Source organism: Stomoxys calcitrans, chromosome 3 (genome assembly GCF_963082655.1).
Source record: "Stomoxys calcitrans chromosome 3, idStoCalc2.1, whole genome shotgun sequence".
NCBI lineage: Eukaryota > Metazoa > Arthropoda > Insecta > Diptera > Muscidae > Stomoxys > Stomoxys calcitrans.
In genome coordinates, this window is record NC_081554.1 from 18,048,130 (window position 1) to 18,074,045 (window position 25,916).

Sequence of the window (25,916 nt, forward strand, 5' to 3'; positions counted from 1 at the left end):
GAATACAGCCCATTTTCGGCCTTAACCTGCTTATGGCCAAAAAATGAATCTGTCCAAAGTTTCAGCTCAATATCTATATTTTTGAAGTCTGTAGCGTGATTTCAAAAAAAGGCTGTAGCGTGATTTCAAACAGACAGATGGACGGACGGACATGGCTAAATTGTCTTAGATTTTTACGCTGATCAAGAATACATATATTGGGTGGCCCAAAAAGTAATTGCGTATTTTTTAAAAGAAAGTAAATGCATTTTTTATAAAACTTAGAATGAACTTTAATCAAATATACTTTTTTTACACATTTTTTCTAAAGCAAGTTAAAAGTAACAGCTGATAACTGACAGAAGAAAGAATGCAATTACAGAGTCACAAGCTGTGAAAAAAATTGTCAACGCCGACTATATGAAAAATCCGCAATTACATTTTGGGCAACCAATACTTTATAGGGTCGGAAATGGATATTTCGATGTGTTGCAAACGGAATGACAAAATGAACATAACCCCATCCTTCGGTGGTTGGTATAAAAAAGGGGACCAAAACATTTTGGCCTAGAACTCCAAACCTATGCCCTTTTATGTCTGTAGTAGCCAACATTTTGGCCTGACCCTTCGTAAGAGGATTTATATGATCCAGGTTTTAGAAAATATCCGTTCATTTGCGTTGTGGTTTTGAAGGTTCTTTTGACCCACGCACGCCTTTGTGGGCGAGCCCCTTTTTGGGATTCATTCATTTCCCTGATTTTAGGTTTGCGTTTACCTCCACCTTCACCTAGCATAAAAGACAAGCTATTTTCGATATTTTTCATCATTGTGTATCGCAAAACAGCTTAACCCATTGTGGTTTTTGTGACTTTGGAAGAAATATAAAAGAAGTGCGAATATTTACGTAAAGGTCGTTTGAAATGTCAACCTATACAGTTGAAGCATAGTTGCAGTTCCGGTTAACGGTTTAGTGTTATTTTCGTTAAACACAAAAAATTTCCATAATTCACCTATGTACGAGTGAGTGAGTGTTGTTTGGAGTGGAGGGACCAAACAGACAAGGGCCATTTGGTACAGTTGGTTTTATGTTTTCGCTTTTTTTTTTGTTTTACTTAACATCGTTCACTTGGCACGCCAACCATTCATGGTAATTGATGCCACTATTAATTATGTCACAAAAGATATTTTGTAATTTTTCACAATAAAAACAAAAATGAGGCCCAAAACACAAAACCACATCAAGCTTGTATGCATAACACCACCACCATAACCATGGCGGGTTACAGTCGACTGGTCGGTCCTCCACTTCAGAGCAGCAGATGTGGAGCAGAAGAATGGTAAAAAATTAAATGAGCAAAAATTTACGCACAAAAACACACACACACAAATTCCCATAAAAAGTCCATTACGAAATTGAACATTTTTGTTGTTAAATGTGCGTTTAGTAATGATGGCAAACCAATTTCTTTAATTTTACAGTTCAACTGTCCGATTTAAAAATCCCTTGAGAAGTTGGCCAAAAAAAAACACAGACGTCTTACAACGATCAACAACTACAACAAATTCAAGCAGGTGGATACAACACCTCTCCATTCATTACCTGTTAACAATCCTTAGGAAAAGTGAAACTTCTGGTGAAGCGAAACCTCAGCATCGATAAACCGGAAACGTAAAAAATGCATTTCAACAAACGCAACTTCAACAAAAACAACAGTGGCAGCAGCGAAAGCCTATTGACCGCTGCCACCTCCTCCTCTTCAACAGAGTCATCGTCGTCGTCGTCGTCGTCGCCAGCAGCAGCTTCAACAGCTTTACGGTTGTCACCATTATCATCATCCACGCTGTCGTTGTCTTCGTCGAATTCCTTCTCGCCTCTGGCCGCATCGCGGGGCTTACGCATGGGCTTGTGGTGCTTCCTTTTGTTGGCTGTGCTCTTAATGGCCCATCAACAACCTTGTGAAGGCCGTTATTTGCCCACAAGGTCACATGGTGATGATTTGGACAAACTGCGTGAATTAATGTTACAGGTGAGTGAGAGAGTGAAATCAACATAACATTCAAAATGCTGTAATAAGAAAATATGCATGCACCCATAGATGGTGTTAACTTTGCAAACAATGTTTTGAGGAGCGAAGTTTGAAATGAAGTTTATCTTGATTGAAACAATGTTTGTAGTAATCTTGTGGGATATAAAAAAATCGAAAGTGTACTGAAAGTAATAAAATTTTGGTTTTTAAAAAAATGTTTCTTGAAACTCTCCTTCACTGTTAGATATGTAATGCCATTACTAAGCCATTAAAGGCCTCTGCCGTCTGCTCCTTCATGGCCTTATCGATTAGGTGGCCTATATAAAATTCTCTATCTTTCAGCTTGGACATAACAGCAATTGGAGTACAACGAGATAGCAACCATCATACTAATTGTGTCAATATTTGAATCACACCGGTAGCCGAATTCAGTAGCATGCTCGAATTACCATAGTAGTATCGCCTACCTTAGCAGCCAGATTGTCCCGATGGAATTCTTCATTGGCAACATTACACTGTAGTAGTAGTTGGGATCTTAGGTAGGGAACTGTTTACGGCGGTTGTTTGGCCGATACTGACCTACAGGTGTTTGGTGTGGCACCGAGTTTTTACAGAAAAAAATTTGGTAACAATTGGCCACAGTGTTCCTGCGGCGGTCGGTGCTATTGACCGGAAAGAGCTTGCTTACCTATGAGAGCTTGAAGACGATAGCTACCTCCACTTACAAGATCTGCAAAGATTTTATAAGAAAAATTTTACTTTAAAAAAAAACAGAACAAAATTTAGCTATCAAATTTTTTGTAGAAAAAAACTTTTCTGAATTTCTGTACCAACTTTTTTTTATAGAAAAATGTCGGTATCAAATTTTTTATAGAAAAAATTTCGCTAACAATCTGACATCGAAATCAAATTTTTATAGAAAAATTTCGTGAATAAATTTTTTATAGAAAAAATTTTGTAGACAAAAAATGTTGGTATCAAATTTTTATAGAAAAAATTTCGTGAACAAATTTTTTATAGAAAAAATTTCGCGACCAATTTTTTATAGAAAAAATTTCGCGACCAATTTTTTATAGAAAAAATTTCGCGACCAATTTTTTATAGAAAAAATTTCGCGACCAATTTTTTATAGAAAAAATTTCGCGACCAATTTTTTATAGAAAAAATTTCGCAACCAATTTTTTATAGAAAAAATTTCGCGACCAATTTTTTATAGAAAAAATTTCGCGACCAATTTTTTATAGAAAAAATTTCGCGACCAATTTTTTATAGAAAAAATTTCGCGACAAAGTTTTTAAAAGAAAAAATTTCGCGACAAAGTTTTTAAAAGAAAAAATTTCGCGACCAATTTTTTATAGAAAAAATTTCGCGACAAAGTTTTTAAAAGAAAAAATTTCGCGACCAATTTTTTATAGAAAAAATTTCGCGACCAATTTTTATAGAAAAAATTTCGCGACCAATTTTTATAGAAAAAATTTCGCGACCAATGTTTTATAGAAAAAATTTCGCGACCAGTTGTTTATAGAAAAAATTTCGCGACCAGTTTTTTATAGAAAAAGTTTCGCAACCAATTTTTTATAGAAAAAATTTCGCGACAATTTTTTATAGAAAAAATTTCGCGATCAATTTTTTATAGAAAAAATTTCGCGACCAATTTCTTATAGAAAAAATTTCGTGACCAATTTTTTATAGAAAAAATTTCGCGACCAATTTTTTACGGAAAAATTTCGCGACCAATTTTTTATGGAAAAAATTTCGCGACCAATTTTTTATGGAAAAAATTTCGCGACCAATTTTTTAAAGAAAAAAATTCGCGACCAGTTTTTTATAGAAAAAATTTCGCGACCAATTTTATTATTAACAAGCAAAAAGGCATTAAGTTCGGCCGGGCCGAACTTTGGATACCCAATACCTCGGGTGTATATTTAAACCCCCTATCGCCAGAATCTGGTGAAAATTGGATAACTTATGCACCCAAATTTGGCACGGACATTGAGTGGTCTAATAAATATAAGTCACTGTTGAATTTTGTATTTAAAATTTCAACAAAATCTGGTAATAAAAAGAGCTTTTATGAGCTTTAGACCCATAATCGGTATATCGGTCTATATGACAGCTATATCTAAATACAGTCCGATTTTTACCATATTTGGTTTAGACGGGTAGTCTTAAACCACCTACTGTTTCAAATTTCAGCGAAATCGGATTAAAAATAAAGCTTTTATGGGCTTCAGACCCTTTATCGGGAGATCGGTGATTCTGACTCGATCGGTTTTCTTATCAATACTCGGTATAATTAGTGTTACAAACAAATGCACTAAGTTATAATACCCTGTACCACGGTAGTAGTGTAGGGTATAAAAATCCATAAAGATTTCTTGTTATGACCTCCCATATGCTTCCTTAGTTCAGTTTATTATACCCTCCACCATAGGATGGGGGTATACTAAATTCGTTATTCTGTTTGTAACTACTCGAAATATTCGTCTGAGACCCCATAGAGTATATATATTCTTGATCGTCGTGACATTTTATGTCGATCTATCCATGTCCGTCCGACCGTCCTTCTGTCTGTCGAAAGCACGCTAACTTTCGAAGGAGTAAAGCTAGCCGCTTGAAATTTTGCACAAATACTTTTTATTAGTGTAGGTCGGTTGGGATTGTAAATGGGCCATATTGGTCCATGTATTGATATAGTTGCCATATAAACCGATATTGGGTCTTTACTTCTTGAGTCTCTTGAAGGCGCAATTCTGGTCCGATTTGACTGAAGTTTTGCACGTGATGTTTTGATATCACTTCCAACAACTGCGCTAAGTATGGTTTATATCGGTTCATGTTTTGATGTAGCTGCCATATAAACCGATCTTGGGTCTTGACTTCTTGAGCCTCTAGAGTGCGAAATTCTTATCCAATTGAAATGAAATTTCGCACAATGTCTTTTGTTATGATATCCAACAACTGTGCCAAGTATGGATCAAATCGGTTCATAACCTGATACAGCTATCATATAAACCGATATTGGGTCTTGACTTCTTGAGCCTCTAGAGTGAGCAATTCTTATCCGATTTGAATGAATTTTTGCACGAAGTATTTTGTTATGATATCAAACAACTGTGCCAAGTATGGTTCAAATTAGTCCATAAGCTGATATAGCTGTCATATAAACAGATCTGGGGACTTGACTTCTTGAGCTTCTAGAGGGCGCAATTCCTATCCGATTTGGCTGAAATTTTGCATGATGTATTTTATTCTTTGTTTTCAACAACTGTGTCTAATAAGGTTCAAATCGGTTCATAACCTGATATAGCTGTCATATAAACCGATCTGGGATCTTGACTTCTTGAGTCTCTACAGGTCGCAATTATTATCCGATTTGCTTGAAATTTTGTACGACGGATCCTCCCATGACCATCAACATACGTGCCTGGAACAGCTCCCATGTAAATCGATCTCTCTATTTTACTTCTTGAGCCCCCAAAGGGCGCAATTCTTATTCGAATTGACTGACATTTTACATAGGTCTCCAACATTTAATTTAATTGTGGTCCAAACCGGACTATATCTTGCTATCGCTCTAATGGCAGAGCAAATCTTTTCTTATATCCTGTTTTGCCTTAGAAGAGATGCCGGGAAATGAACTCGACAAATGCGATCCATGGTGGAGGGTATATAAGATTCAGCCGGCCGTACTTAGCACGTTTTTACTTGTTTTTATTCTTTGAAGTTATCTTCACCTCACATTTTAAATTTTAAAATATGAGACAATATTCTGTGGTTATTAAAGCACTTTGGGTTTTTTGCAGCCATATAAATAAGACTTTATTACAAATTGTTGGGTTCTGGGTTGTAATTTAAGACAAGAATGGCATAAGCCACGAGCTTTGACTCAAAATCATCTCAAATTCAGGAAACCACTTGTGAGGCAGGTTGTGGTCATCTGCCATGTACAACGGTAATTAATAAACTTGTTTATTATTTTTGTGGAAATACAATACTTTTGCTTGTATTAAGGATCTGCAATTTCGTTCAACCGTAGTGAAATTAAGGCAACTTCCAGTTATTGCTAAGGCGGGTTGAGTTTTCTGCCAAATAATAAATTATATAATAATTAATAATTAAAAATAAAAATATTTCCTCATTGATTGTTTGCCAATATTGAGATTAAATCAACGAACTAGCTGTAACTGCTTACTAAATTTAAAATCTTCAGCCTATAGTGTGGCAAACACCTGTTTATTACTCAGCTTACTCAAAAGGTCTTCGAAGAACTCATTATCTTGCATCACACCATATAAGAGAAGATTTTTTTTCAGCAGCATTTAATTGGCGGTTTATAGCCACATTAATTTTAGTGAACGAAAACTGGCCATTAAGAATAGTGCGTGATTTGTTTCAAAATGGAAAGGTATGAGAAAATGTTGATAAATCCGGTCATCTATGAACATCAATTTGATGCAAGACTGGCTTAATGATGATGCAGTGCTAAATTGCTTTTAATTTCTGTTGCTTTTTTTTCGCATGGCTGTGTGTGGCAGACAGTGTTGGCAATTGCACAAACAGTGTTGCATTTTGTGGTGACCACAAGCGTCATAAGCGTCACATGGTCACATTCCTGTTCTTTTTGCAATCGCATAATTTTTGTTTTGTTTAATATTGCATCAAGTGCGTCACACTGCGAATTAAAGAAAATGTCGTTTTTCTTGTTAAACATGTGACTCTAAAAATCTTATCAATGCTCTGCAAGATGACTGCATTTTTTTTTATTTGCTTAAATTAATTTTGACACATAAAGCCAAATGAAAGATGCACACATCTTGGCATCCATTCAAGCTCGTAACTTGGACTAACTTAATGTATTCAGATACCACATTGGTCTTAAACTGCAAAATTCTTTAAATGGAAGATGAGTTTGGATGCATTTTCGTCATGGACTTCAGTCGAGGACTTAGTGGTTGCCAAATATTTAGAGATAAATCGTTCCATTCACTTTGCTATGCGAGGGGTTCGTGCGAAATACAGATTCATGGTCTTGGGCCCATTAAAGCCGCATTTATTATCCGATTTTGGTGAAATTTGAGATAGTGAGTGCTGTTAAGTCACTAGAAATTCTTCTTTGGTTTGGCCCAGATCGTTACAGATTTGGATATAGCTGCCATATAAATCGATCTCTTTATTAAGGCCCCTAAAAGACGCATTTATTGTCGGATTCCGCTAAACTTGGGGACAGTGAGTTATTTGAGGCCCTTCGAAATCTTCTTTGAATTTGGTCCTGATTCGCTTATTGTCCGATTTCGCTGAATCCAATCGACATTTTTATACCCACCACCGAAGGATGGGGGCACATTCATTTTGTCATTCCGTTTCCAACACATCGAAATATCCATTACCGATCCTATAAAGTATATATATTCTTGATCAGCGTAAAAATCTATGACGATCTAGACATGTCCGTCCGTCTGTCTGTTGAAATCAAGCTACAGTCTTTAAAAATAGAGATATTGAGCTGAAACTTTGCACAGATTCTTTTTTTGTCCATAAGCAAGTAAAGTTTGAAGATGGGCTATATCGGACTATATCTTGGTATAGCCCCCATATAGACCGATCCTCCGATTTGAGGTCTTAGGCCCATAAAAGCCACATTTATTATCCAATTTTGATGAAATTTGGGACAGTGAGTTGTGCTAAGCCCTTCGGCATTATTCGCAAATTTGGCCCAGATCGGTCCAGATTTAGATATAGCTGCCATATAGACCGATCCTCCGATTTAGGGTCATAGGCCCATAAAAGGCGAATTTATTGTCCGATTTCGCCGAAATTTGTGACAGTGAGTTGTGTTTGGCCCTTTGACATCCTTCGTCAATTTGGCCCAGATCGGTCCAGATTTGGATATAGCTGCCATGCAGACCGATCCTCCGATTTAGGGTCTTATGTCCATAAAAGCCACATTTATAATTCGATTTTGATGAAATTTGGGACAGTGAGTTGTGTTAGGCCCTTCGATATCCTTCGTCAATTTTGCCCAGATCGGTCCAGATATGGATATAGCTGCCATATAGACCGATCCTCCGACTTAGAGTTTTGGGGCCATAATAGGCGCATTTATTGTCCGATTTTGCTGAAATTTGGGACAGTGAGTTGTGTTAGGCCCTTCGATATCCTTCGTCAATTTGGCCCAGATCGGTCCAGATTTGAATATAGCTGCCATGTAGGCCGATACTCCAATTTAGGGTGTCAGGCCCATAAAAGCCACATTTATTATCCGTTTTGATGAAATTTGAGACAGTGAGTTGTCTTAGGCCCTTCGACATTTTGCTTCAATGTGGGCCTGATCGGTTCAGATTTGAATATAGCTGCCATATAGACCGATTTAAGGTTTTGGGCCCCTAAAAGGCGCATGTCCGATGTCGCCGAAATTTTGGGACAGTGAGTAAAGTGAAGCCCCTTGACATACTTCTGCAGTATGACACAGATCGGTCCAGATTTGGTTATAGCTGCCATATAGACCGATCTCTCGGTTTTAGGTTTGGGGACCATAAAAGGCGCATTTATTGTCCGATATCGCTGAAATTTGAGGCAGTGAGTTTAGTTGGGCTCTTCGACGTACTTCTTCAATTTGGCCCGGATCGGTTCAGATTTGAATATAGCTGCCATATAGACCGATTTCTCAATTAAATTTTTCGGGCCATAAAAGGCGCAATTATTGAAAATTTGCAGATGTGTTAAGATTTAATACATCAGCAAAATTTCATCTAAATCGGTGCAGAGTTAGATATAGTTCCCGTATATAACTTTCATCCGATTTGACCTATTAAGGCTGTAGAAGGCACAATTTTGGTCCAATCTTTACCAAATTTGGCACGAAATGCTTTTTTGTCGTCCTAATATGTGTGCAAAATTTCATCAAAATCGGATCAAATTTATATATAGCTCCCATATATATCTTTCAACCGATGTGCCCTTTTAAAGCTGTAGAAGCCACAATTTTGGTCCGATCCTAACAAAATTTGGCTCAAAGTTTTTTTTTTACGTCCCATTAAGTGTGCGAAATTTCATTGAAATCGGTTCAGATTTAGATATAGCTCCCATATATATCTTTCATTCGATATGCCCTTTTAAAGCTGTAGGAGCCACAATTTTGGTCCGACCTTTACCAAATTTAGCAGTGATAAGTTTGGTGTGGCGTCTTAATACATCTGCAAAATTTCATCAAAATCGGTTCAGATTTAGATAGAGCTCCCATATATAACTTTCATCCGATTTGACCTATTAAGGCTGTAGAAGGCACAATGTTGGTCCAATCTTTACCAAATTTGGCACGAAGTGCTTCTTTTGACATCCTAGTATGTGTGCAAAATTTAATCAGAATAAGATCAGATTTATATATAGCTCCCATATATATATATTTCAACCGATATGGTCTTTCAAGGCTGTAGAAGGCACAATTTTGGCCCAATCTTTACCAAATTTGGCATGAAATGTTTTTTTGACGTTCTAGTACGTGTGCAAAATTTCATCAGAATCGGATCAGATTTATATATAACTCCCATATATATCTTTCATCCGATATGTCCTTTTAAAGCTGTAGTAGCCACAATTTTGATCCCATCCTTACAGAATTTTCCAAGAGATGTTTTATTTGACGTCGCACTACATGCAAAAAATTTCATCAAACCAGATTTAGGTAAAGTTCCCATATATATCTTTTATGCGTTTCGACTTTTAAGACTGTATATAATTTTAGTCCGATCTTTACAAAATTTTTCATGAAATGTTTTAATTGACATGCCAATACGTGTGCAAAATTTCATCAAAATCGAATCAGATTTTGATAAAACTCCCATATATATATTTTATCCGTTTTTACTTTTAAGACTGTAGAGGCCACAATTTTCGTACCATCGTATGAAAATCGTAGAAGGTTCTATATATTAAAAGTATTACGTGGACTCGGTGGTGTAGGGTATTTTATAGTCGGTTCCGCCCGACTTTTGCCTTTCCATAATGGTTTTCTTAGAAAGTAGTACATCTAACTTTGGACAACTTGTCGGCACGGGTTATCATTATCTCATCGCAAAAATATTTCGTATTCTTCTTAGTGGGATTAAAAGGAACAAAATGCTGAGTATGCGTAATACCTGTTTGCAAAATAAAGTTTCTCCTATATGGTGTGTTACGGTCTAATATACATATGCGCTGAAAGACAACCTTTAGCAAATCCTGGGGTGTGGCAACGTTTAATGTTTTATAGTATTCTAAAATCTATAATAGATTGGTCTGGTGTCAAAATTATAAAAATAATTAAATCGTCATGTCTGCTCATGTTTCATTCCCCTTTAAATTTTTTTTAACGAAAATTTCTGTCTATACCCTCGCATCATTCCATGCGCATGAGTTCAATATTCAAATCGATTACCATTTCAATTATTTGCATTTATGCAACGTAATTGTTAACGTTAGATGATCAAAATAAACTACTGTAGCTCAAAAACAAATATTTACCAAACATAAAACAATTCGATTCACAGTGTGAATTTTACACTATGATCATATTTTAAATGCCATTTAAATGGAACGAAAAAGTAATTCGCCAGCATTAAAAAACAAAGAAAAACATTGTTCATTAATAACTGTCATAACTTTCTTATCATGGGAATAATGTGTTAAACATTAAAAGATGATTTTTTTGTAGTTAAAAAGACGGGTGGTTTTGTGACCAACATCTCAGCGGACATCATTCATAATTTAAGCATCGTTATCACTGACAACCAGGAGACAGCAGTGAAACTAATCGATTTTCAACAGGCGGCTGCCGTGGCCAATTGGCCAAGTGGCATGGTATTGGCATTACATAGCAAATACTTTCACACAATTGAGAGGTTTGTAGGGGAATATATATAGGATCCTTAGCGATTAGAACACATTTAAATATTTGAAGGTTTTAAGCTTCGAATATTATGTAAATGTTATAAGAGAACCAAGAGTGAAGTATACGGGAAAACCCTAGCAGAGGATAATGATAAATCAGACAAAATGAACTGAAAAGAAACATATGTCCTCATCATCATTAAAGGAATTGTTTGGAAATAATATAAATTTTTTCATTTAGAGGTTTGGTAATAAAACAGCGATGCCCAAAATGAAAATGAGATTGTATGTGTGAAGTACTTTCTTTCAATATGAAACAAGTAAAAATGCGTTAAGTTCAGCCGGGCCGAACTTTGGATACAAACCACCTCGGGTATATATTTAAATCACCTTTCGTCAAAATCCGGTGAAAAATGCATACCTTATGCCCCATAGCAGCTATATCGAAATATGTTCCGATTTGGACCAAATAAATATAAGTACAAATCATTGCTCAATTGTGTATAAAAAAATATTGGTCTTTTAAGTAGCTATATCCAAAACCAGTAAGGAAAGGCAAAAGTCGGGCGGTGCCGACATTATAATACCCTGCACCTACCCTATAGGTACAAAGTGGGAGCTGTGTCTTATTCCGAAACAATTTTGATGGACCTCGCCGGATGTTTTCAGATGGGTTGTTAAACAATCCGTATCACATTGCGAGGAAATATGTTCAAACTGTAATACCCACAGTTCACAAATGACAACATTATTGCAAATTATCCAAAATTTTACGAACATTCATATGGGAGCTATATCAATTCTAAGCCGATTTAGAGCAAACTTCTTATAAATTGTGGTACTCGTCGAGAAAAGCGTTGTGCAAAATTTTGGCAATATTGGTCGAAAAATGCGATTGCAATGGCTCTCGATGTTAAAATCGGACGATATACATATATGACAGCTATATCTAAATCTTAACCGATTTCCGTGACATTCACCAGTAATGTAAAGAGTCATAAACAAATCCTTCCTGCCAAATTTCGAGAGAATCGGTTAACAAATGACCATTTTATTGCATTATTTCTGCAAATAGGACGAACATATTGGGTTGCCCAAAAAGTAATTGCGGATTTTTCATATAGTCGGCGTTGAAAAATTTTTTCACAGCTTGTGACTCTGTAATTGCATTCTTTCTTGTGTCAGTTATCAACTGTTACTTTTAGCTTGCTTTAGAAAAAAAGTATATCTGATTAAAGTTCATTCTAAGTTTTATTAAAAATGCATTTACTTTCTTTTAAAAAATCCGCAATTACTTTTTGGGCAACCCAATATATATGGGAGCTATATCGAAATCTGAACCGATTTCAAGAAATCTTATCAGATATTGTGGTAGTCCTCGAGGGAAGTGTTGTGCAATATTTTGCCAGGAGTGAAAATCGGGCGATATATATATATATATGAGAGCTATATCTAAATCTAAACCGATTTCCATGAAATTCAAAAGTAATATCAAGAGTCGTAAATCCTTCCTGCCAAATTTTGATCCTTTAAATCCTTCCAGCCAAATTTCGAGAGAACCGGTTAATAAATGACCATTTTATTGCATTAGTACTGAAAATCGGACGCTATATGGAAGCTATATCCAGATCTGAACCGATTTTTCCAATTTCAATAGGCTTCGTGTATAGGCCGAAAAACATCACTGTACCAAATTTTAAGACGATCAGATGAAAACTGCGACCTGTACTTTGTACACAAATTAACATGGACAGACAGACGGATATAGCTAAATCGAATCAGAATCAATGGGTCTATCTCTCATCCTTTTGGGTATATACCATATACGACGCGGATGTCGAAAAGCCTAATATAAGTCACTGTGTCTAATTTCAGTGAAATCCAAGAAATCCATTATGGGGGCCAAGACTTTAAATTGAAGAAGAATATCGAAGGCCCCAAAACAACCCACTGTCACAAACTTCGGCGACATCGGATAATAAATGCGCTTTTTATGGGCCCAAAACTTAAAATCAAGAGATCCGTCTATATGGCAGCTATATGCAAATCTTAATCGATCTGGGCCAAATTACAGATAAATATCGAAGAGCCTAACACAACTCACTGTACCAAATTTTGGCAGAATCGGAGAGTAAATGCGTCATTTAAGGGTCCAAGGCCTTTAATCGAGGGATCGGTCTATATGGCAGCTATATTCAAATCTGGACCGATCTAGACCAAATTGAAGAAGGATGTCAAAGGGTCTAACGCAACTCACTGTCCCAAATTTCGGCGAAATCGGACAATAAATGCACCTTTTATCGGTCTATATGGCAGCTATATACGAATCTGAACCGATCTGTGCCATATTGCAGAATTATGTCGAAGGGCCCACCATAACTCACTGTCGCATTTCGGTCATATCGGACAATAAATGCGCCTTTTATGGGCCCAAAGCTTTAAATCGAGCGATCGGTCTATATGGCAGCTATATCCAAATCTGGACCGACCTAAGCCAAATTGAAGAAATATGTCGAAGGGCCTAAAACAACCCACGGTCCCAAATTTCAGCAAAATCGGAAAATAAATATGGTTTTTATGGGCCCAAGGCCCTAAATCGGCGGATAGGTCTATATGGGTACTATATCATGATATAGTCCGATATAGCCCATCTTCGAACTTATACTGATTATAGACAAAAATAGAATCTGTGCAAAATGTCAGCTCAATGTCTCTTTTTTTAAAGACTGAAGCTTGATTTCAACAGACAAACGGACGGACATGGCTGGATGGTCTCAGATTTTTACGATGATCAAGAATATATATATTTTATAGCGTCGGAAATGGATATTTCGATATGTTGCAATATGATGCAATGTATTAAAACAGATACACGATGCATATATCTCTGCGTATGTTTATTCGTTGCTGTCTCAACAACGCCTGAAACAAAGAGAATAAGAATATGTATGACTTGTCATCAACGCTACCGTAAAGGGCTGGACATCGCTGTAATAATCAAACAATCATTTAATCATTTAGTAAACAAATTTGTAAAGAATTAAATATATTATTATACCCACCACCGTAGTATAGGGGGTATATTCATATAGTCATTCCGTTTGCAACACATCGAAATATCATTTTCTGACCCTACAAAGTATATATACTTCGGATCGTCGTAAAATTCTAAGACGATTTAACGTTGTCCGTGTGTCTGTCCGTCTATCCGTCCGTCTGTTGTAATCACTCTAGAGTCTTCAAAAATTGAGATATTGAGCTGAAATTCGGCACAGATACGAACGGGTTAAATCGGACCATATTTGGGTATAGCTGCTATATAGACCGATTTTCCGATAAAGGGTCTAATGCTCATGAAAACTTTATTTTTCGTCCGATTTTGCTGAAATTTGAAACAGTGAGAGGCTTAAGGCTTCCCGACAACTGACCCAAATATGGTTCAGGCCGGACTATATTTAGATATAGCTGTCATATAGACCGATCTCCCGATAAAGGGTCTGAAGGCCATAAAAGGTATATCCGACCTTAATATGGTTCAGATCGGTTTATAATTGGATATTTCAGCCAAAAAGACCAATATTTTGTTCTACAAAATTTAACAGTGTCATAAATAATAGACCACTCAATGTCTGTGCCGAATTTGGTTGCTTAAGTTACCTAATTTTCACCGGATTGTGACGAAATGGAATTTACATATATTTCCGAGGTGGTGGGAATCCAAAGTTCGGCCCGACCGAACTTAACGCCTTTTTACTTGTTTTAAGTTTATTTCATATGGTAAGGCATTCATGCCTTACCGTTTAAAATACATTTTAAATATATCTACACAACATAGATCTTAATTAACTTAAGGGCAAATTTTTCAGATAATTGTTTTGCTGACCTCAAAGATAAAACAAACAATTACTTAAATTTATTTAATGCATTGACCAAACAATTATAAACAAATTGTTCAATTAATACTATAAGGCTTTTTGAAGTTTTGGAGGTTGGTAAAATAAAATATTGCATTTAGCCTGAGGCCAATAATAAACACTTTTTTAAATTATTTTAGGAAATATGATATCAGCATTTATGAGAGCAAATAAGGAGATTTTTTATATTCCCCCCTTTTAAAATTTGATGATTTTATTACTACCACAAATCCAGACAGACAATTATTTATAACTCACAGAAATAATAAATATGAAAAAAAATCACCACATCTGCTCGAGATCTCACTCCTTAAAATCATCAAATCTTTGTTTTGTTTTTTTGCTCCATTTTCTTGAGTTTCTTTTGTTTGTGGTCAGTTGAATCATAGAAAACTTCATAAAATTTCAATGTCTTTAATATAACTGTGGGACCATTACATTGAAGTACTTTGTTAAATATGGAGTAAACATATTTTGCCGCATGATTAATGACGACCAAAGCTGCTGTCATATGGAAAATATACGAGAAAAAAATCTCACATACAAATAAATATTGAGTAATTTAATGCAACCAACAAAATCATACAAAGTTAAGAAAGTTAAAAATTTGGCGAAACCGACCTTTTTGAACCCCTGCGTGACATCTTAAACTTGAATTGTAATTGAAAATAGGCCGAAAATTGCTATTTTCGATTAAAAGTAAGTTTTGATCTTCCTTGTAAACTATCATAACATACCACAAAACAAAATCCGTAAAAAAATGTATGGTTTATTAAAAACTTTTGTTTCAAACTTACCATGACTGTAAATATTTAAATCTGTACGATTACCATGATGCCGTTTCTACAGTTATTCGAACACATTCGAATGTCCTCAAATCCAAAATCCTCCCTCCCCAAATAATACCACTGTTGTTGGCCGATCGAGAAAATATATTGTTTAAATAAAAGGCCACCATATCGCGGAGCCAAAGTGTTCGAAAGTTTTCGAGAACATCATCAAATTTTTCAGCGGTGGTTACTTTACTTTCTTTAATTGGCTATGACACAACGTTTGTCCTATTAGCCGAACTCAGAATAGCCTTCCATGCGCCTCGATCTTCTGCTCTCGTTCTATCTCCCACCACTCGATCTTTCCATCGGGCTTTTGGTCGTCCCGTCCCGTGTTTGCCTTCAAAAGACTTCTTTGCTGGAGCTTCTTCATCCATTCTTACAACATGACCTAGCCAAGGCAGCCGTTGTATTTTGATACGTGTAATTATGCTATCGTCGTCATACAGCTCATACAAATCGTGGTTCATACGACGACTATATTCTCCATTAACACAAACTGGTCCATATATTTTATAAAGAATCTTTCTTTCAAATACTCCAAACACTGCCTCATCTGCTTTTACAAGTACTCATACTTTAGAACCATATAACAACATGGGTAGTATCAATGTCTTGTATAGTGTAATCTTCGTCTGTCGAGAGATAGCGAAGTAGCATCTGTTTGCCAGTATTATTCTTCGTTTTATCTCAAAACTGGTGTCGTTCGTTTCGGTTACGACGGTGCCGAGGTTGATAAAATTACTGACCATCTCAAAGTTGTAGTTCCCAACTTTCTCCTTTTTATACCCTCCACCATAGGATGGGGGTATACTAATTTCGTCATTTTGTTTGGAACTACTCGAAATATTCGTCTGAGACCCCATAAAGAATATATATTCTTGATCGTCGTGACATTTTATGTCGATCTAGCCATGTTCGTCCGTTTGTCTGTCGAAGGCACGCTAACTTTCGAAGGAGTAAAGCTAGCCAGCTTGAAATTTTGCACAAATAATTCTTATTTGTGTAGGTCGGTTGGGATTGTAAATGGGCTATATGGGTCCATGCTTTGATATAGCTGCCATATAAACCGATTTTGGGTCTTGATTTCTTAAGCCTCTAGAGGGCGCAATTCTTATCTGATTTGAACGAAATTGTGCACGAAGTATTTTGTTATGATATCCAACAACTGCGCCAAATAAGGTTCAAATCTGTTCATCACCTGATATAGCTGCCATATAAACCGATCTGGGATCTTGACTTCTTGAGCCTCTATAGGTCGAAATTATTATCCGTATTGCCTGAAATTTTGTATGACGGATCCTCTCATGACCATCAACATACCTGTTTAGTATGGTCTGAATCGGTCCATAGCATGATACATCTTCCATATTAACCGATCTCTCTATTTTACTTCTTGAGCCGTTAGAGGGCGCAATTTTTTTTCGAATTGGCTGAAATATTACACAACGACTTCTACTATGGTCTCCAACATTCTCTGATAATTTCATATTATAGCTCCAATATCATTGCAATTCTTTCCTTTTATCATATGTTTGTCTAAAAAGAGATACCGGGAAAAGAACTCGACAAATGTGATCCATGGTGGAGGGAATATAAGATTCAGCCCGGCCGAACTTAGCACGCTTTGACATGTTTTAGTTTGAGTTGGTCCTCAACATTAAGGGGTAATTCTTTTCTATTCTTGTGTTTCTCAGAGTAATTGTAATTTCACGAGAGTGGGTTACTGGCCCAGCGCCCCGCATGGGTTTTGTGGGATCGCACATGTATTCCTGGGTTTCACTGACCCACTTCAATCGTCGATATCTATCGACGGTAGCAGTCAGATGCTCTTGATGTTCTGGGCATGAAGATACAATGTGATGTCAGTTGGTCAAAACACATATTTGAAGTGTCGAAAGAAGCATTCAAGTGTTTGGGCTTTCTTAAGCGGTGCAAGAAATATTTCACTTCTTCTGTTCTTCTCAATATCTATACTACCTACATCAGGCCGAGGATGGAATATGACTCTCATATATGGGCAGTAGCTCCAAAATTATCCTTGGAGCTACTTGACCGGGTTCAACGAAGAGCGATGGTGTTGATTGGGGAGAGTAGGGTATCCAATTCTATTGCTTCCCTTGAACATCGTCGGAATGTGGGTAGCGTTGTATTGCTCTATCGTTATTTTCATGGCGTGTGTTCCAGGAATATTCATCTTCTTATCCCTGACGTTAGGATGTTCACCAGGAATACAAGACTTGCCAGGAACTCACACCCGTTTGTAATTGATTGGTCAGTCGATCGAACCATGCATTACCGAGAAAATTAATTTTTCGCCCGAACTATTCGTATGTGGAATCGACTTCCGGCTAATGTCTTTCCCACCGACATTGACGTTCAGAAGTTTAAGACTAATATCAATAAACACTACTCCCTCTTCCCCCCCTCAAACCCTTAACTTTCCTAATTGCCAACGCAATGCATTGCATATATAGGGGACATCCCCTGCGTGTTGGTTACGTGAAAAAAAAAAACCAATAACTCGCCTTGTCATCTCGAGTATCATGGCACTCAGTATTTAAGTAAGAGTCAGTGCTACCTGACCCTCTCTGAGACCCTTCTCTCCAAATCGCTGAGTGCCCACCACATTATTCTGCATAAGAACGAAACTTTCCCCTATCCGCAACCTATGGACGCTCTTAGCTAAGCTTCCCGTGATATCGATGAACACCACACAAGTCGGGGCTCAAAGTTCCAGCCTGTGTGGTGCCCATGGTTATACCGTGTCTGCCGCGGTGGTTATCCCTTTGCAATTTGTGAGGTACTTTGTTAAAATTTAAAAATTTCTTCCCAAAGAGATGTCGCACTGCGACACGCTGTTCAGACTCGGCAATAAAAAACAGGGCACATATCACTGAGCCTAAAAACTTGAATCACACAGCACTCATTGATATGTGAGAAGTTTGTCTCTGTTCTTTTATGGAATGTTCATGGTCGAATTTGCATCTGCAATAAAAAGTCATGGAGGCCACCGTAGCGCAGAGGTTTGCATGTCCGCCCATGACGCTGAACGCCTGGGTTCGAATCCAGGCGAGATCACCAGAAAAAGTTTTCAGCGGTGGTTTTCCGATCCTAATTCCGGCAACATATGTGAGGTACTATGCCATGTAAAAACTTCTCTTCAAAGAGGTGTCGCACTGCGGCATGCCGTTCGGACTCGGCTATAAAAGGCAGGCCCCTCCCTTATCACTGAGCTTAAAAACTTGAATCAGACAGCACTCATTGATATGTTAGAAGTTTGCCCTTGTTCTTTTATGGAATATTCATGAGCAAATTAGCATTTTCGATAAAATGTCATTGGAAGTGGAGTATGAGCCTGATATTATTTTGGACAACAAGTGCCTGGGGAACTGCCCGACTTAGAAGAAAAAAATCACATGCAGGTCTATTGACTTAAATGATAGATCTTTAATAGAATAGTGCGAATGTCTGAGGTCTTCCAAATAGAACTTAAATGAAAGGACTTTGTGATAAATGTACGAATCTGATATGCAAATTTGGGAACAAGTATCTGGATATCCGCCACAAAACCACTCTAACGGGCTTGCAGGCCGATAGGGACAATAAAGACTCAAATTAAGTGTCTTTGATAGTAGATTAAGATCATACAACCAAATTGGAAAAAGAGATTGCAAGACTGACAAACACGAGATCATGAGTTCTCAAATCTCCGCGTTATAAAAGAGAGAGAGAGAGAGAGAGAGAGAGAGAGTGGCAGAGAGTAGCCAGTGAGCAAAAGCAGTGAACAAACGAGAAGAAGCAGCGCGAGTCAAAGAAAGAAAATAAAACCAGCCACCAACACCGAAGCTGTGAACCAAAGCACATGTGGTGGTTGGTTTAATGGTTTTGCTTTGCTTATGAATAATATTGTTGTTGTTGATGTTTTATGTTGGCTTGCAAACATAGTGCCTTTCGACAACAAATTTTTACTTTAGATGGTTGAGATTCAAAATAAATGTTTACAGAAAAATTAAAAAATTTTGTGGTGCTTTTTTAAAGTTGTGATGTGATGGATGGATGGATGAAAGTGATGGTTAGATGGATGGCCGCAAAATATGCAAAAAATTTTGTTGGTTAAATTTTTGTTTACATAATTTTTTCGCCTTATTCCATTTTACGAACCAAATGACGAATTTAGTATGCCTCTCAAACTTTGATAGTTCATATAAAGGTTCACTTCAGCCATTAATGAATGAATTTTGTATGCCTGAATTTTTTTGTTAACCCAAAAACAAAATCAAATTAAAGCATGTAAACAAATGCCTTAAACACTTTCAAGTTTTTAAGGCGCTTTAAAACTCAAAAAATAGTTACACCCCATGGTTTTGTTGCTTGCCAGATGGTGGTTTTATAATGGAATGGGCCTCAAGCCAACAAAAAACGAAAAAATACCAAAATATTAAAAAAAAGACAACACAAAATATCAAAATTAAAAAAAAAAAAAACATTTGTATTGACATCATTGTGTCAATAACTCGTTAAGTTTTTTTTTAGGATCGTATTAATTTTTCCTTATTTCATGTTTTGAGTTGATTTTTGGGTTGCTTTTTTGGCTTTGAGTAATTTGTTGATAATTTTTTTTTTACAGCCAGTTTGTAGGTGTTTACCTACCCCTAAAGGGGCTATTGCCTTTACGACGAAATAAAAAAAAAATCGGTACTTAATGAAGAAATGTAATGCTCAATTTTTAATCACATATTTTGCGGTATACATGTAACATTGGATTATGGCAGGTGTGTGTTTGAGTATGTGTAAAATACCAGGAAACTGACACTTGATGACGCTTACCTTTATGACACACATTTTTTTTCGATTACAATTGCATAACTTCACCTCACTGAGGCAATAATCCAAATTTGATTGACGTATATGGATGCACATGACAGATGAGTGATTTTTGCACTCATTAGGGATATTGGTCACACGAACAAAAGAGTTTTAGTCGCATTAGGTGGATTCATTTTAGCAACTGAGTACCATGAAGTGGGCCATTTTTTTGCTAAAATATTAACCAATATATCGAGATATCTATCAAAGATGTCATTTTGTAGGATCACAAGACATAATGGTATTCCGACTTATTCCGTAGCAAAATTTTTTCTATAGCAAATTTTGTAGCGACATTTTTTCTATAAAAAAATTTGGTAGCGAAATTTAGTTTAAAAAAATGGGTAGCGAAATTTTTTCTATAACAAATTTGGTTGCGAAATTTTTTCTATAACAAATTTGGTAGCGAAATTTTTTCTTTAAAAAATTTGGTAGTGAAATTTTTTCTTTAAAAAATTTAATAGCGAAATTTTTTTTATAAAAATTTTTTCTTTAAAAAATTTAATAGCGAATTTTTAAAAAAAAAAAAAAAATGTTATAGCGAAATTTTTTCTTTGTTTCTCTTTCGAGACGAGCTCAATGATCGGAGATGCAAATATAAAAGGAAAGTCAAAGAGAGCAACACAAACCAACCACTATGGGACGCGTTTCGTCTTTGGTTATAAGACTTTTCAACTATACTAGGTGTGATGGCTTCAAGGGCCCTGCACTGGAATGTTGTATTTGAATCGTATTAATAGTGAAACAAATATTGTAAAATTTAATGATCTTCGCCCTAACAGGCAAAAAACTTGAAAAAAGCGAAATTTTTCTATAATATTTGGTAGCAAAATTTTTCTATAAAATTTGGTAGCGATATTTTTTCTATGAAAAATTTGGCATCGAAATTTTTTCTATAAAATTTGTTAGCGAATTTTTTTCTATAAAAAATTGGGTAGTGAAATTTTTTCTATAAAGAATTTGGTAGCGAAATTTTTTCTGTAAAATTTGATAAACTTTTTTCTATCAAAAATTTGGTAGGGAAATTTTTTCTATAAAATTTGGTAGCGAAATTTTTTCTATACAATTTGGTAGCGAAATTGTTTTCTATAAAATTTGGTATCGAAATTTTTTTCTATAAAACTTGGTAGCGAAATTTTTTCTTTAAATTTTTTTTCTCTATACAAAAATGTATAGGCGAAATTTTGTCTATAAACATTTATGGTAACCACATTTTTTCTATAAAAAATTTTGGTAGCGAAATTTTTTCTATAAAAATTTTGGTACCGAATTTATTTCTATAAAAGAAAAATTTTGGTACCGAAATTAAAAAAAAAAATCTTAACAGGCAAAAAGCTTGAAAAAAAGCGAAATTTTTCTATAAAATTTGGTAGCGATATTTTTTCTATAAAAAATTTGTCAGCGAAATTTTTTCTATAAAATTTGTTAGCGAATTTTTTTCTACAAAAAATTTTTTCTATAAAGAATTTGGTTGCCAAATTTTTTCTATAAAATTTGGTAGCAAAATTTTTTCTATAAAATTTGGTAGCAAAATTTTTTCTGTAAAATTTGGTAGCGAAATTTTTTCTATAAATTTTTTTTTTCTATACAAAAATTTAGAGGCGAAATTATTTCTATTAAAAATATTGGTAGCGAAATTTTTTGTATAAAAAATTTTTTTTTATAAAAGAAAAATTTTGGTACCGAAATAAAAAAAAAAAAAAAAAATCTTCAAATTTTTGTCATTACTTTTGTTTCATATATTATTTGCTAAATAAAATAATTTTTTCGTTTAAATTACATATCATTACCCACCATTAAACGCATAACACATAGCTCAATTAAACTTCATGTTATACAATTTTAAGTTGTGTTCTGTACATGTCATAGTTCAAAGTCAAGTAACTTTTCTTAAAGGTCATGTGCATAACCTGGATTTTTGCCAAAGCCAGACGGTTTTACCTGTCCACTGAATTGCCGCCCTTGCTTCATACAAATAACAATTCAATTATCCAGCAACTAACTTCAAAGGCCATACCATAATAAAATTTATAAAAAATAACCAAAGACGGATGGTTCCGCTGACACAGTGACCAAAACATAAAAGAATTCAAACATATGCGGTTTTGCAATTCAAATTTCTAGCATACTGCCATGATAAACGAATTTTATGTGTAACGTAAATTAGACCGTGAAATTTAATCAGCGACAAATGGTGATTTCTATCTAGCATGGAGTATATGAAGACTTGGGAGTTAGTTATAAAATCCACAAAGAAGTTGTTGCAGCATAACGTAAAAATTATACAAGAGATTTATGTGGAAGGAGGTATTTCTTTCCTCCAAAATCAACCAACCATCTGTCTTGCAAAGTGTCCGTCTGACTGCTCATTCCTCATTATCTTATGGTCATAAAGTGATTTAAGCCATACTAACTAAGTACCAAATGAATACTTTTTGGTGGAAATTAATTAGACACATAGTTAAGACATAATTAAAAATTATGATTATGCTCGTAGTTGGTTGGCTTTTACTTCACACAGCAATTTTTCAAGTTATTTCTAAACGTAACTCGCACTTACTGGCCGTAGTTGGTCTTATGGTTATGAAAAAGAGGGAAGCCTCATGATCCGCTGCAAAAGCCAGAGCCTTTATCATCGTCAAATCATGGTGACCCTACAGCCACAAAAATTCCACAAAAATGTAAAAAATTTTGAGGTAGTAAAAAAAAATCATTTGAACGCACAAAGCTCTTAATTCAAGGTGTAATATTTGAAGTAGCCTCAATATCATCATGCAAATCAAATAAAAATAAAATTGTTTTCTTGGAATACCCACGAAACCTCGCCGTGAGGCCGAGTTTAATGTTACAAGACATGCAGAGCACTAACTTTTCAGCGGTCATTTGACCATAAATGCTTCAAATAATTTCATATAATGGTTAAATTAAAAAATAATGTTTGAAAATTAAACATAACAAAATTAAAGAGTTTAAAAACGTACTTGAGTTAATTAACATATAACAAGACTCAAATGAGACTTTTAATTTACAATAATCCAACTTAACTATGGTCATTTGGATTTAAGTTGAAAATTTTTATGAATTTGATAGCCAAATTAGAATTAAGTTAAAATGTGTAAAGATCAGCTGGGCCGAATTTTGTAAAAGAAGGTCTTAGTAGGGCCAAGTTGATCATTTCCAATACATAGGCAGAAAAAAATGCTGATGGTGGACTTGCTAAGATTGGATTTTAATGTGTTTTCGAGAGGGGTCTGCCATTTCTGCGTTTAACAACAGTACCATTGTACCCTCCATCATAGGATGGGGGTATACTAATTTCGTCATTCTGCATGTAACACCTTGAAGTATACATACCATAAAGTATACATACTCTTGATCGTCGTGTAATTTTAAGTCGATATAGCCATTTCCGTCCGTCTGTCCATCCATCTGTCCGTCCGTATGTCCGTCCGTCCAACTGTCCATCCGTCTGTCTGTCGAAAGCACGCTAACTTTCAAAGAAGTAAAGCTAGCCTCTTGAAATTTAGCACAAATACTTTTTATTAGTGTGAGTCGGATAGGATTGTAAATGGACCAAATCGGTCCATGTTTTGATATAGCTGCCATATAAGCCGATCTTGGGTCTTGACTTTTTAAGCCTCTAGCGGGCGCAATTCTCGTCCGATTTGAATGAAATTTTGAACGCAGTGTTTTGGTATCACTTCCAACAACAGCGCTGAGTATGGATCAAATCGGTCCATGTTTTGATACAGCTGCCATATAAACCGATCTTGGGTCTTGATTTCTTGAGCCTCTAAACGACGGAATTCTCGTCCGATTTGAATGAAATTTAACACGTGGTGTTTTAGTATCACTTCCAGCAACAGCGCTTAGTATGGTTCAAATCTTTCCATGTTTTGATATAGCTGCCATATTAACCGATCTTGGGTCTTGACTTCTTGAGCCTATAGAGGGCACAATTCTCGTTCGATTTGACTGACATTTTGCACGCAGTGATTTGGTATCATTTCCAAGAACAGCGCTTAGTATGATTGAAATCAGTTCATAATCTGGTATAACTGTCATATAAACCGATGTTAGATCTTGACTCCTTGAGCCAATAGAGCACATAATTCTCATCCGATTTGGCTGAAATTTAGCATAAGGTGTTTTGTTATGACTTCCAATAACGTTTAAAGTATGACTCAAATCGGTTCATAACCTGATATAGCTGCCATATAAACCGATCTGGAATCTTGACTTCTTGAGCCTCCCAAGTAAACCTATCTCCAGATTTTGCTTCTTAAGCCCCTACAAGGCGCAATTCTTATTCGAATTAGCTGAAATATTACACAATGACTTCTATAATGTTCAGCATTCATTTATGGTCCGAATCGGACTACAACTTGATATAGCTCCAATAGCATAACAGTTCCTATTCAATATTCTTTGTTTGCCTAAAAGGAGATACCGCGCATAGAACTCGACAAATGCGATCCATGGTGGAGGGTATATAAGATTCGGCCCGGCGGAACTTAACACGCTCTTACTTCTTGACAATGAGTGAAGAAGACCCAGCTTTCTTCACTCATTGCGACAACACGGCCTGCTCAATGTTGTCGTTGAAGTTTTTATTCCCACAATCGCTGTTAGTATAGGCAGACATTTTCGCCATTTGGAAATGGTGGCTGCCGTCCACCTAATTCTAAATTCGGGCGACATGATAGGGTTGCATTGATTACAGCATCATGGTGGATGTACCGCGAACATGCTTTATATGAGACGGTTGTGTAGATGGTCAATGTTTGCCATCTGTCAATGACGCATTTTGACAGCTCCGTAGGTTTTTCGCAGTAGCATAGGCTGATATCGAGAAAAGGTTGTCTAGTGTCATCGTCCGTCCATCCGTCCGTCCGTCCGTCCATCCGTCCATCCCTCCGCCTGTCCATCCTTCCGTCCGTTTGTCGAAATCACGATAGAGGTCGAACGCGTAAAGCTATCCGCTAGAAATTTCGCACAGATACTTAATATCGATGTAGTATGGGGATTGCAAATAGGCAACATCGGTTCAGATTTAGATATAGATCTCACAAAACCGATCTCCCGATTTGACTTCTTAAGCCCCGTCCGTCCATGCGTTCGTCCGTCCAAATGCCCGTCTGTCTGTCGCAATCACTACAGAGATCGAAAGCGTAAAGCTATCCGCTAGAAATTTCGCACAGATACTTAATATCGATGTAGGCCATTGGGGATCGAAAATGGGCAATATCGGTTCAGATTTAGATATAGCTCCCATATAATCTGATCTCCCGATTTGACTTCTTGAGCCCCTGGAAGCAACAATTTTTATCCGATTTGGTTGAAATTTTGCATGTAGAATTCTATTTCGAATTCCAACAACTGCGACAAGTACGGTCTTAATCGGTCTATTACTTGATATAGCTCGATAT

The 25,916-nt window shown here is 36.1% G+C and overlaps 1 protein-coding gene across 1 annotated transcript in view; it reads left to right on the forward strand.

Moving 5' to 3' along the window:
- The window catches only part of LOC106080947 (uncharacterized), a 54,703-nt gene that overhangs the window by 12,448 nt on the left and 16,339 nt on the right, over positions 1–25,916 (forward strand). Inside the window, exon 2 of the mRNA XM_013242575.2 lies at positions 1,459–2,006. Within this exon, the coding sequence (XP_013098029.2) occupies positions 1,656–2,006 (351 nt within the window). The 5' untranslated portion in view covers positions 1,459–1,655. The remainder of the gene's footprint in view (positions 1–1,458; positions 2,007–25,916) is intronic.